This window comes from Perognathus longimembris, chromosome 6, assembly GCF_023159225.1.
Source record: "Perognathus longimembris pacificus isolate PPM17 chromosome 6, ASM2315922v1, whole genome shotgun sequence".
Classification (NCBI taxonomy): Eukaryota; Metazoa; Chordata; class Mammalia; order Rodentia; family Heteromyidae; genus Perognathus; species Perognathus longimembris.
In genome coordinates, this window is record NC_063166.1 from 68,199,921 (window position 1) to 68,211,994 (window position 12,074).

The 12,074-nt window shown below is 50.4% G+C and overlaps 1 protein-coding gene across 1 annotated transcript in view; it reads left to right on the top strand.

Annotated features, from left to right (window-relative positions):
• The window catches only part of Znf341 (zinc finger protein 341), a 33,550-nt gene that overhangs the window by 8,119 nt on the left and 13,357 nt on the right, over positions 1-12,074 (top strand). Inside the window, exons 3-9 of the mRNA XM_048349022.1 lie at positions 377-573; positions 1,573-1,722; positions 3,856-4,107; positions 4,629-4,824; positions 6,180-6,264; positions 8,652-8,845; positions 10,650-10,840. Coding sequence (XP_048204979.1) covers positions 377-573; positions 1,573-1,722; positions 3,856-4,107; positions 4,629-4,824; positions 6,180-6,264; positions 8,652-8,845; positions 10,650-10,840 — 1,265 coding nt within the window. The remainder of the gene's footprint in view (positions 1-376; positions 574-1,572; positions 1,723-3,855; positions 4,108-4,628; positions 4,825-6,179; positions 6,265-8,651; positions 8,846-10,649; positions 10,841-12,074) is intronic.

The following is a 12,074-nucleotide window of genomic DNA, read 5'->3' on the forward strand; positions in this document are numbered from 1 at the left end:
GCTGCAAGTTTTCCGAAGACTTCCTGGAAGAGGGGGACTTTGCAGAATCAGTTGGTCTGAGAGTGCAGGCAGCTGAGCATGGGGAAGTGTGATCATGAGATCCACTGGTGGCTGATGAATAAATTCAGGCAGGATAAAGGTTCTGAATTTCTCAACTGGAAAGCAAACCCCTTGCAGGTGCTGTGGGAACCCTGAGGTTGATGTTGGACACAGGCATGTCTGGTCATGGGTAGCCTTTGATTTGCTGCTCTCCAAGTCAGCCACAGCCTCCTGGTCCACATGGTGATGCCTCCTGACTTACTCTTGCTTTTTCTTGCTGCGCTGTTGTGGCCCCTTGGCACTGGCCCCCACCCCCACCCCCGGGTCTGGCCCCTAGATGATGAGGATGTCTTTCTCTGCGGGAAGTGTAAGAAGCAATTCAACTCGCTGCCGGCGTTTATGACCCACAAGCGGGAACAGTGTCAGGGGAATGCCCCTGCCCTGGCTACGGTCTCCCTGGCCACCAACAGCATCTACACGCCCTCAGCAGCACCAGCCACTGTCCAGCAGGTGCCACCTCCGGCCAATCGCCAGGTATATTCATTGTTTCTTTATTCAGTCCTTCAGCAGGTCTTGTGAGTGTGTGTGCATGCCTGCGTGCCTGCATGCGTGCTTGTGTGTATGTGTGTGTATGTGGGGGAGGGTCAGTGTCAGTACTAAGGCCTTGTGTTCTTCCTTGGCTTTTTCCCTCAAGGCTGGTGTTCTACCACTTGAGCCACACCTATACTTTTGACTTTTAACTAGTTAATTGGAGATAAGAGTCTCTTGGATTTGTCTGCCCTTTCTGGCTCCAAAAACCATAATCCCTGGACTGGGAATGTGGCTTAGTGGTAGAGTGCTTGCCTAGCATGCACGAAGCCCTGGGTTTAATTCCTCAGTGCCACATAAACAGAAAAGGCTGGAAGGGCGCTGTGGCTCAAGTGGTAGAGTGCTAGCCTCGAACAAAAGAAGCTCAGGGATAGTGCCCAGGCCTTGAGTTCAAGCCCCAGGACTGGCAAAACAAACAAACAAAAAACACTCCACAATCCTCAGGTATGAGGAGCACAGGTGTGAGTCACTATCACCCAACCCAACCCTGGCTTTATGCATTATTTTATTTTTTGTGGTACTGGGTATCAAACTCAGAGCGTTGTACCTGCTAGGCAAGCACTTGACCACTGAGCTATATCCCAGCCCACACTATTTTAAATCTATTCTTCTCTATAGATGGACATTTAGGTTGTTTGTAGTTATTCCAAGAGTGGAATTCCAGTAAATGTGTTAGTGTTTGCCTAGAGTAAAAAGCAGGAAGCATTGTATCTGGATCCCAAGGTGTATGCTTTTCAGAGAGGTGTTACTCATTCTCCTCATTTGGTAGATGACTTAATGAGGACTCAGAGAGGGTAGGTGGCTTGCCTAGGGTCAAAGCAAGGATCAGCAAAGGTTGCAGTGGGCCCTAGTTTCTGGGGACCCACAGACCTAGCTTGGGCATTTGCACAGTTCCCTCAGCTTCCTGTCAGAGCCTCAGGTGTGTCTCTACGTTTTGCTATTTAGATCTCCACATATATCACAGTGCCCCCGTCCCCACTGATCCAGACCCTGGTGCAAGGGAACATCTTGGTGAGCGATGATGTGCTCATGTCCGCCATGTCAGCCTTCACATCCCTGGACCAACCCATGCCCCAGGGGCCCCCACCTGTGCAGGTAAGGAGGCAGTGGGCTTCTCACGGGGTCTTTTCCTTGTGGTTCTGGCCTTGTATGAGCTGGGAAAATCTCACATTGTCTTGATCCCAGGCCTGCATATTAACTTCTGCAGATTAAGAATCTTGTAGAAGCCAGGCACTGGCAGCTCATGACTATAATCATACCTACTCAGGAGATGGAGATCTGGAGATCGCAGTTCAAAGCCAGCCTGGGCAGGAAAGTTCATGAGCTTCTTATCTCCAATTTACCACCTGAAAACGGAAGTGCAGGTGTGGCTCAAAGTGGTAGAGCACCAGCCTTGAGCACAAAAGCTCAGAGACAGTGCCCAACTGACCAAAAAAAAAAAAAAAAAAAAAAGAAGAAGAATCTTGTAGAAAAAGGGCTCTTAGTCTCAGCTTTCCCACACCGACGGGTGACTCTCCACCTTTTCTTAGGCTGTTCCTGCTATAGGGAGGAAGCTGCTATATTGGGGTTCACAGCCATTGTCCAATATTTTAACTCCTGTCTTAGTCTTTTTTCTTTTGGCTTGAACTCAAGGGTCCTGTACTCTTCATTGGCTTTTTTTGCTCAGCTGGCACTCTACCATGTGAACAGTATGTCTACTACTAGCTTTTTACTGATTGGAGATAAGAATCTCATGGACTATCTTGCCCTGGCTATCTATAACCAGGATCCTCAGATCTCAGGATCCTCAGACCTCAGCCTCTTGTAATCAACTAGGTTTATCAGGATGAGCCACAAGTGCTCAGAAACTCCTGTTGTTTTTTTGCCAGTCCTGGGGCTTGAACTCCAGGCCTGGGCACTGTCCCTGAGCTTCTTTTGCTCAAGGCCAGCACTTTACCACTTGAGCCACAGTGCTACTTCCAGCTTTTTCTATATGTGTGGGGCTGAGGAATTGAACCCAGGGCTTCATGTATACGAGGCAAGCACCTGGGCTGGGGATATGGCCTAGTGGCAAGAGTGCTTGCCTCATATACATGAGGCCCTGGGTTCGATTCCTCAGCACCACATATACAGAAAATGGCCAGAAGTGGCGCTGTGGCTCAAGTGGCAGAGTGCTAGCCTTGAGCAAAAAAGAAGCCAGGGACAGTGCTCAGGCCCTGAGTTCACGGCCTAGGACTGGCCAAAAAAACAAAACAAACAAACAAACAAAAAAAAAGAGGCAAGCACCTTATCACTAGGCCATATTCCCAGCCCTGTTTTCCTGTTTTATTCATGACAAAAATGCCTTGGGGGCTGGGAATATGGCCTAATGGCAAGAGCGCTTGCCTCCTACACGTAAAACTCTCTGTTCGATTCCCCAGCACCACATATATGGAAAACGGCCAGAAGGGGTGCTGTGGCTCAGGTGGCAGGGTGCTAGCCTTGAGCGGGAAGAAGCCAGGGAAGGTGCTCAGGCCCTGAGTCCAAGGCCCAGGACTGGCCAAAAAAAAAAAAAAAAAAATGTCTTGGGTCTGTTAGATAAAATGAAAGAACAGCCTGATGCCTGTAAGCCTAGCTACCCAGGAGATGGAGATCCAAGGGTCATGCTTGGAAGTGGCCTGGGCAGTAAACTTCATGAGACTTCTATCTCCACTTAAGCACTAAAAGGCCAAAGTGGAGCTGTGGCTCAAGTAGTAGAGTGCTAGCCTTGAGCACAAAAACTTAGGTAGAGAACCCAAGCCCTGAGTTCAAGCCCTGGGTACAGCACAAATAAATAAATGCCACATAGTGGCTTCCTGAGATTTTCTAAGGAGAAAAATTGTACATGCCCAAAGGGAAAGTAGGTGCTCTTTGCAAACCACACTGTTGGCACTAGGAGAGCTGGACAGAGTGGTCAGTGTTGCTGGTGGATAAAACAGCCTTATCAAGCCAGGGTCTCTGACACCTATGAAGAGCCAGCCCTTCATATAATGGCAACATTAGGTATCCTGTTTACCCGTTTTCTTCACATGCCAGGCTGATTGTGCTGACATGCACAGGGAAGACAGCAGCATCAAGCCGATCACCCTCAACTCTGGAATTCTCCAGAGCCCCCCTTTCTCTGAACTGATGTGTGTGTAGCTATCCAGGCCAGCTACTGGCGAAGTCCTGTGCTGCTGATACAACGCGCTGCTATCGACCCTAATGCTTTGATTTCTCTTCTGATTGCAGAGCAGCCTGAACATGCATTCTGTGCCCAGCTACCTCACCCAGCCTCCACCTCCTCCTCCTCCACCTCCTCCTCTGCCTCCACCCCCACCGCCTCAGCCCCCACCTCCACCGCCCCAGAGCCTGGGCCCTCCTGGGCGCCCCAACCCTGGAGGGAATGGCGTGGTGGAGGTATACAGTGCCACTACGCCCCTGCCTGGGAGTGGAACAGTGGAGATCCAGGCCCTGGGGATGCAGCCCTACCCCACCCTGGAGGTGAGTGGAGTGGAAGGTGCGCGGCCATGGGGAAGCAGAGGCTGTGGCAGAAGTACAAGCTGCTCTCCGGTAGAGGTTAGATCAGTCAGAAATGCCTGCCTTTGGGGAGAGGACTCCCCCAAATTATTAGCATAAAAGTCTCCTATTTTATAAACTATGCAGCTTGTGTTTATTGGGCACTTCCAGTCTGCTGCCATGCTCCCTCCAATCTCCTCCTGTGCTGCTTCAGGTGACCCTTGCAGCAGTCCTGTGTGGGAGTTTTACAGAGTGGAAACTGATGCAGGAATTACAACCCAATGCCAGTTAGGTGGTATGTGGTAGAGAAAAGATTTGAACCCAGGCAGCCTGGCTCCAAAACTGCTTGTGGCTCTTGTGTCTTGGGGTGGCTGACCAGGTGGAGGGCTTAGGGTGGCAAGGTAGAACAGTGATGGAGATCAGCCAGGACCATAATATGAGTCCTGGGTGGCGGGAGCTCTCCCATCCTTCCCAGGGCTCTTTGCCTCACAATGTTGTCCTTCTAGGTGCCAAACCAATGTGTGGAGGCCCCAGTGTACCCCACGCCCCCAGTGTACAGCCCTGGCAAGCAAGGGTTCAAACCAAAAGGACCAAGCCCTGTCACCCCCATGACCAGCACCACCGGGGGAACGGCAGCCACCTTTGACTCCCCACCCACGCTGAAGCCTCGACGGGCTAAAGGTGCCGGTGGACTCCCAGAAGGTGGGCCGCCTGCCTGCCACAGGCATCCTTCCTCAGCAGGGACCTGTGCACGGGCTGCGTGGTTCTGGTCTTCCCTTTTATGATGGTTGGGGTTACGTTTGGTTGCTCATATTGGAAAATCTCAGATAATAGCGTCTTCAGATGGATAGAATTTTGTTTCTAGTCTGTGTAGAACAAGGCCAGAAGCAGGCAATCTGGGGACTGTGTGACATGGTCACGGGGCATCCATGTTTCCTTTGTCTTTGTATGCCTCTATCCCTAGAACATGGATTCATTTATCGGGGTGCCTCACCATCCAAGATGGCTGCTGGAGCTACAGTCATCAATCTCATATCCCAGGCAGTAAGAAGGGGGGCGCATGGGAAGGGTAAAGAAGTACCTCCCAGCTTCTAGAAGTTCTGTATGAGGTGCATCTTGTGCTTATTAGGCAGGAGCTCACTGAGCCACACCATCCCCAGCTCTGTATGGATGAGACTTTTGCTTGTATCTCATTGGTGAGAATTTAGTCACATGACCCTGCCTAGCTGAAAAGGAAGATGGGAAATATCTGTTTTCTCCAGGGACATTGTAGGGGATTTGTAATGAAAGGCAAAAGAAGAGTGGCTACCTGTCAGCAAGTAACTGTGTCTATCACCCTTTTGGAGAGACTAAGTGGGGGTGGAGATGGTATCAGAAGCAGGGAAGAGAACTGGGGAAATTTTTCAGGGGCTTCCTTTCACAGATGTGCATTGGTGTCTGGGTACCAGGTTCCACATCAGGCACAAGGGCATCTGATGCATTGGCCCATGCTGTCTTGCCCTGAGTACTCAGTTCAATGGGAGAGGCAGACAGGAATACATATTTATTTATAGGTTGCTCTAGGAAGCAGGTTAATGGAGCACTGTGATTGAGAGTTTCTTGAGTGAAGCTGGAAAATGAGGCTACATAGCCATCTGGAGAAGAGAAGGATGTAGCTTTTTGGTCGTCTGAGGGATGGTATTCCAGACAAGGGAAGCCAGCAGGTGCAAAGGCCCAGAGGTGGGACCATGCTTGAATGCTTTCAGGATTAGCAAAGCATCTTCCACAGCTGGATGAAGGGGATGGTGAAGTGGGCAGGAGTCAGTGGACTCAGCATGCTGATGGTTATCACAGAGCGGGTGGGTTTTATCCTGGGGCGGGGGAGGCTGTGAGGGGCTCAGAACTTGTCCTGGGTTTTTCTCCAGGGCCCTATAAGCAGCTCACCTGTGTCTCTTTCCCTGTGCATGGATGGCTGTAGATTTACAAGGCCGTGGATTGTCGGGCCAGGTCCCTGGGAGGAGGCAGTCTTAGACACCCTCAGCCTCACCTCCCTCTCCTGCTCTGTCTTTCTGCTGCAGGGAAGCCAAAGGCACAGAAGCTCAAGTGCTCCTATTGTGACAAGTCTTTCACCAAGAACTTTGACCTGCAGCAGCACATCCGAAGGTGTGTTGGTGGCCGGCGGGGGGGGGGGGGGGGGGGGCGGGAGGGGGAAGCATGGTTGTGAGCAGCTTTGGCTGAGGCCACCTGCAGGGGAAGCCAGGTCCTTGCTCAGCCCCAGACCATCTGTCTCTTTGGGGCCTGCAAGGCTTGTGGTCTAATTGGGCTGGTTTTCCAACTAGATCCCAGTTTTTCTCAGGATCAGGAAAAGGGGCCTGCCCATCATGACAGGGGAGTAAAGGGGTGGGGTACAGGTGATATACTTGCAGACATAGGGGCTGCCCCGGTTCTGGGTTTACAGAAGGGCTGTCCACAGGCTGGCCCCGCCAGGATGGCTCCAGGAAGTCTTGGGTCACTCATGTCTAGCCAGAACCTCTCTTGTCACAAGAATATGCAGGGAGCCTGTCTGGGCCTTGGTGTTCACACTTGTGACACGACGAGCTAGGGCTGGTCACAGGGCAACTCGTGGTACACGGGATGATTTTAGCAGGTTTATGACTGTGGCCTGAGAAAGTCTGAAGGATGGAAGGAGGCTATTCTCTTTAAAGTTGGTTTTTGGAGCTGGTCTGCTGACTATTAGATACCTCATAGCTGTGTCCTCGGGGGGCAAAGTCCAGCTTGGTGGAGACCCATAGGTCAACAACGGTGCTGCCCAGATAGGACTTGTTGTAAAGGTGGTGGTGCTCAGGTTGGTGCTGTCACCAACTGTGACCCAGTAGTCACTACCAGCCATGTGGCTAGTGCTGCTGAAAATGGGTTTTTGTGGGGCTGGGGATATGGCCTAGTGGCAAGAGTGCCTGCCTCGGATACACGAGGCCCTAGGTTCTATTCCCCAGCACCACATATACAGAAAACGGCCAGAAGCGGCGCTGTGGCTCAAGTGGCAGAGTGCTAGCCTTGAGCAGGAAGAAGCCAGGGACAGTGCTCAGGCCCTGAGTCCAAGGCCCAGGACTGGCAAAAAAAAAAAAAAAAATGGGTTTTTGTGGATGTGTGTGTGGATGTGTACTGCTACTAGGGCTTGAACTCAGAGCCTGGGAACTGTCTCTTAGCTTTTTAGCTCAAGGCTGGTCCTCTACCACTTAAGCCACAGTTTCACTTTCAGCTTTTTGGTGGTTAGTTGCATATAAAAGTCATATAGACTTTCCTGCCCTGGCTGGCTTCTAAAAGTAATCCTCAGATCTCAGCTTCCTGAGTGGCTAGGATTACAGGCTTGTGCTACTGCCACCTAGCTGAAAAATTGAAATTTTAATTTAATGTTAACCAACTTCAATAACTCTTTTTGCCTTAATAGTATAGCTCTGGACCTTAGTAACATTGTTTTATGGGTTGAGATGTAGTTTAGTGGGAAAGTGCTTGCCTAGCCAGCACAATGCCATGGTTTTGATCCCCAGTACCAACAAAGAAAAGACAGGCTGGGAATGTGGCTTAGTGGGAGAGTGCTTGCCTAGCATGCATGAAGCCTGTGGTTCAGTACCTCAGTACCACATAAACAGAAAAAGCCAGAAGTAGCACTGTGGCTCAAGTGGTAGAGTGTTAGCCTTGAGCAAAAGAAGCTCAGGGACAGTGCTCAGTCCCTAAGTTCAAGTCCCAGGGCAAGCAACCTCCCCCCTCAAAGAAAGAGTCCATTATCTGGCTGTGGTGATGATATCTTTAATCCAATTCAAGTAATTGGGAATCTGAAGTGGGAGGATCTAGAGTTTGAGGCCAGCCTGGTCTAGATAGTGAAACCTTGTCTCAAAACAAAACAAGAAGCTGGGTGCTTGGTGTCTCACTCCTATAATCCTAGCCAGTCAGGAGGCTGAGATCTGAGGATGGAGGTTCAAAGCCAACCTGGGCAGGAAAGTCCGTGAGACTCTTATCTCCAATTAGCCACCAGAAAAACAAACAAACAAAAACCACTGGAAACGGCACTGTGGCTCAAGTGGTAGAGTGCTAGCCTTGAGCTGAAGAGTACCCAGGCCCAGAGTTCAAGCCCCCTACCCCCCACCAACAAAAAAGACAATTTAAAAAAAGTGTAGAATGCTAGCCTTGGGCAAAAAGCAGCTCAGGGACAGTACCCAGGCCTGAGTCCAAGTCCTAGTGGCTGGCAAAAAAAAAAAAAATGGGTTGCAGGGAGGAAAGTTAATAATGGTGTACCTACAGTACTTGGCAGACACTAGGATGCCTTCTCATTCAGATGACAATCTCCAGGTGAGGAAAGGTGACATCTCAGTGTGATGTGCCCTTGAGAGGGTCAGCCTCTGGCACTAGTGATAGGATCAAGAGCCCGGGTTTTCCCACCTCTGGTTTGTCGGGTTAGACATGAGGGTGTGTCTCCACGGGCTCACAGTGGTGGCCAGCAGTATATGTGGGCCATTCCTGCGCAAGGATCCTAACAGGCCTTGTCCCCACAGCCACACGGGGGAGAAGCCCTTCCAGTGCATCGCATGTGGCCGGGCCTTCGCACAGAAGTCCAATGTCAAGAAGCACATGCAGACCCACAAGGTGTGGCCCCCAGGGCGTAGTGGTGGCACCGTTTCTCGAAACTCTGTGACTGTACAGGTCATGGCCTTGAACCCCAGCAGGCAAGAGGAGGAGGAAAATGCAGGTGTGTAGAAGTCAGGGGAACCATACTACCCCATATCTCTCTGCATTCTCATTGGGTTTGTGGTGCATGGAATGGGACCCAGGGCCTGTGTAGGCTAGGCAACTGCTCTGTCACTGAGCGCCACCTCAGCCCCAGCTTCACAGGTTTTGTTGCTGTTTCACCTTGGGTAACCTCCTTGACCTCTGGGCTTTGATTGACTTGATCCATAAAGTGGAGCTCTATGCCCAAGCCAGCCTGGGTTACATAGTGACATCCTCATCTCAAAACAAATAATGGCTCATGCCTGTAACTTTAGCTACTCAGGAGGCTAAGATCTGAGAGTCCTGGCTTGAAGCCAGCTCAGAGATACAAATCTTTCAAGACTGTTATCTTCAGTTAGCCAGCAAAATGCCAGAAGTGGAGGTGCATGACTCAAGTGGTAGAGCACCAGCCTTGAGCAGAAATAGCAAGGGGATGTTCAAAACCAGTAGGAAGAGGAAGGGGAGGGGAGGAGAGGGGAAGGAAGGAGAGAGGAGAGAAGAGGGAGCATGGTAGAAGGCACAGGATAAAAGGAAGGGTGACAAATACGTAATGTGTGTTATGTAATATGCATTATTCTAATACTATATCCATGGCAGGCATCACTAATTGATTTCCTATCTTTGTTTTCCCTGGATCCCAACTCAGAATCTTTTTATTTTTTGCCAGTCCTGGGGCTTGGACTTAGTGCCTGAGCACTGTCCCTGGCTTCTTTTTTGCTCAAGTTTAGCACTCTACCACTTGAGCTACAGTACCACTTCCGGCTTTTCCTGTGTATGTGGTAGCGAGGTATCAAACCTAGAGCTTCATGTATGCTAGGCAAGCACTCCACTACTAGGCCAAACTCCTGGCCATAAAGTTCACTTTTTTTTCCTTCGTAGTGCTGCAGATTGAACTGGGGCCTTACATTCTGAGATACCATATGGTAACTTTATTTAATATGTGTGCACTAGTAGTGAGGCTGGAACTCACTTTGTGCTCCCCCTTACCTTTTTCACTCAAGGCTGGTGGTCTACTGCTTGAACCACAGCTCCACTCTGGCTTTTAATTGGAGATAAGAGTCTCTCAGGTTTGTCTTCCCAGGTTGGCTGTCATAACTTTTGAAAATGACACATCTGGATTTGGACTGGCTGCCTGCCTTCCAAGTTCCCGTTTCCCACCTAGTGCTCATGGCCTCTGCCTTGGACAGAGTGGAGCCAGCTGTAAGTCCTTTCCATGCAGCTTCAGGGCTGAGCAACAGCAGCCCCAAGCCAGCTACTGAAGGAGTCTCACAGGGCTGGCCGCCCCTGGCCTTCCACTGGCTTTCCTCTGGCACTGCCTCTGTGTGCCTGGCCTCTGGGCTCCTTAGGGAAGGGACCATCTCTCCTGTTACTTTCCAAACTCCATTGTGACTCATGCACTGGGCCATGGCTGCTGAGGTGAGGCCAGAGGTCCCTGATATGAGAGACAGAGGAAGAATGTGGTGACAAAAGGACAGGGGGCAAATGGTTCCAGTTAGAAGGAGAGGCACTGGGAGGGTAGCTAGTGTTCAGTGAGGGCCCACCATGGAGAGGTCTATCTGAGACAAGGCTGGCACTGAAGCTAGAGGCTCTCCCTTCCTCTGGCTCCGAATGCAAAGGTATCAGCATTTTATTTCCTGGACTGGATGTGACTCTCTGTTCCATACCAGGCATACCCAGCAGAACACACAGTAGGTGTCCTGCGATCTCCCAAACAGCCTGGTTCCTGTCCTGACTCTCCCTGTCCCTGCTCACTGACCTCCTCCCTTGCCTGCCTCTCTTCCCAGGTTTGGGCCACGCCCTTTCGAGCACACCACAGCCCCAGACCTTGCCCCCAGCAGGTGAGGATGAGGGTGACAAGCTGGAGCCCAAGCAGGTGGTCCTCATCGATAGCTCCTACCTTTGCCAGTTCTGCCCCAGCAAGTTCAGCACCTACTTCCAGCTCAAGTCCCACATGACTCAGCACAAGAATGAGCAGGTAGGTGGGCATGGGCACAGGGGCCACAAGCACACAGGCAGGAGCCCAGTGGTACAAGTCATCTGCTGTCTGGAGATGGCAGAGATCATGTACGTTTTCCCATAGTGCCTTTGGCTGGGTTTCTAGCAGCAAGGGTCCACATCTTGCCACTTCTGGTGTCTGACATCAGAGGGTATGGCCTTGTGGTCCACCATGGTCACCTGGCCTGAGGAAGTGCTTGCTTTTTCTAGGCAGCCACTCAGACACAGCTCTGGCTATTATAAGCAAAGGAGCCCAGCAGCCTTTCCTGGGAGCACTGATCAGAACAGTGCATGAGGTCTGTCATTTAGAAAAGTGCTGTTTGGTTCTACACAATAGCAAACAGGCTTCATAAGTGTTTTATTTCTCTCCCTTCAAAGGAAGTTCATAAGTAGACAGTACTGGGTTTATATAGCAGATCAGACATGTCATTATAGATCAGGCTTTTAACTTTCTATTCTACTGTGCTTAGCTGTAGCATTCATCCTCTAGGTTGCACAACGGCTGCTATATCTCCATGCATCATATCTATATACCAGTCAGAACAAATGCAAAAAGTAGAGGGGAGGGCTGGGAATGTGGCTTAGGGTTAGAGTGCTTGCCTAGCATGTATGAAGCCCTGGGTTCGATTCCTCAGTACCACATAAACAGAAAAAGCCAGAAGTGGCACTGTGGCTCAAGTGATAGAGCTCTAGCCTCGAGTATAGAGAGGCTCAAGGACAGAGCCCATGAGAGATGCTATCCCAAAAGCTGACTTGTGGGGCTGGGAATATAGCCTAGTGGTAGGGTACTTGCCTCCTATACAGGAAGCCCTGGGTTCTATTCCTCAGCACCACATATATGGAAAAAGCCAGAAGTGGCGCTGTGGCTCAAGTGGTAGAGTGCTAGCCTTGAGCAAAAGGAAGCCAGGGACAGTGTTTAGGCCCTGAGTTCAAACTCCATGACTGGCCAAAAAAAAAAAAGGTCGACCTGCTACCTATCATTGCAAAGCAAGGAGCTGCATGGTTAACATTAGATACAGAGGGGCCAGTGAGGACGAAGTCTAAACTAGGCGTATTGTTACTCTAAGCAAATTGGGGTTCCCTTCATTAGGAAGTATAGGCACCTGAGGAGTATGTACTATTTATCAAAGTGTAATTCCCAAAATGTTAAAAACACTTCTCAGAATTTCACTTAACTCACAGAAGAGGGAATGGAAGGATGACAAAACTGTTCA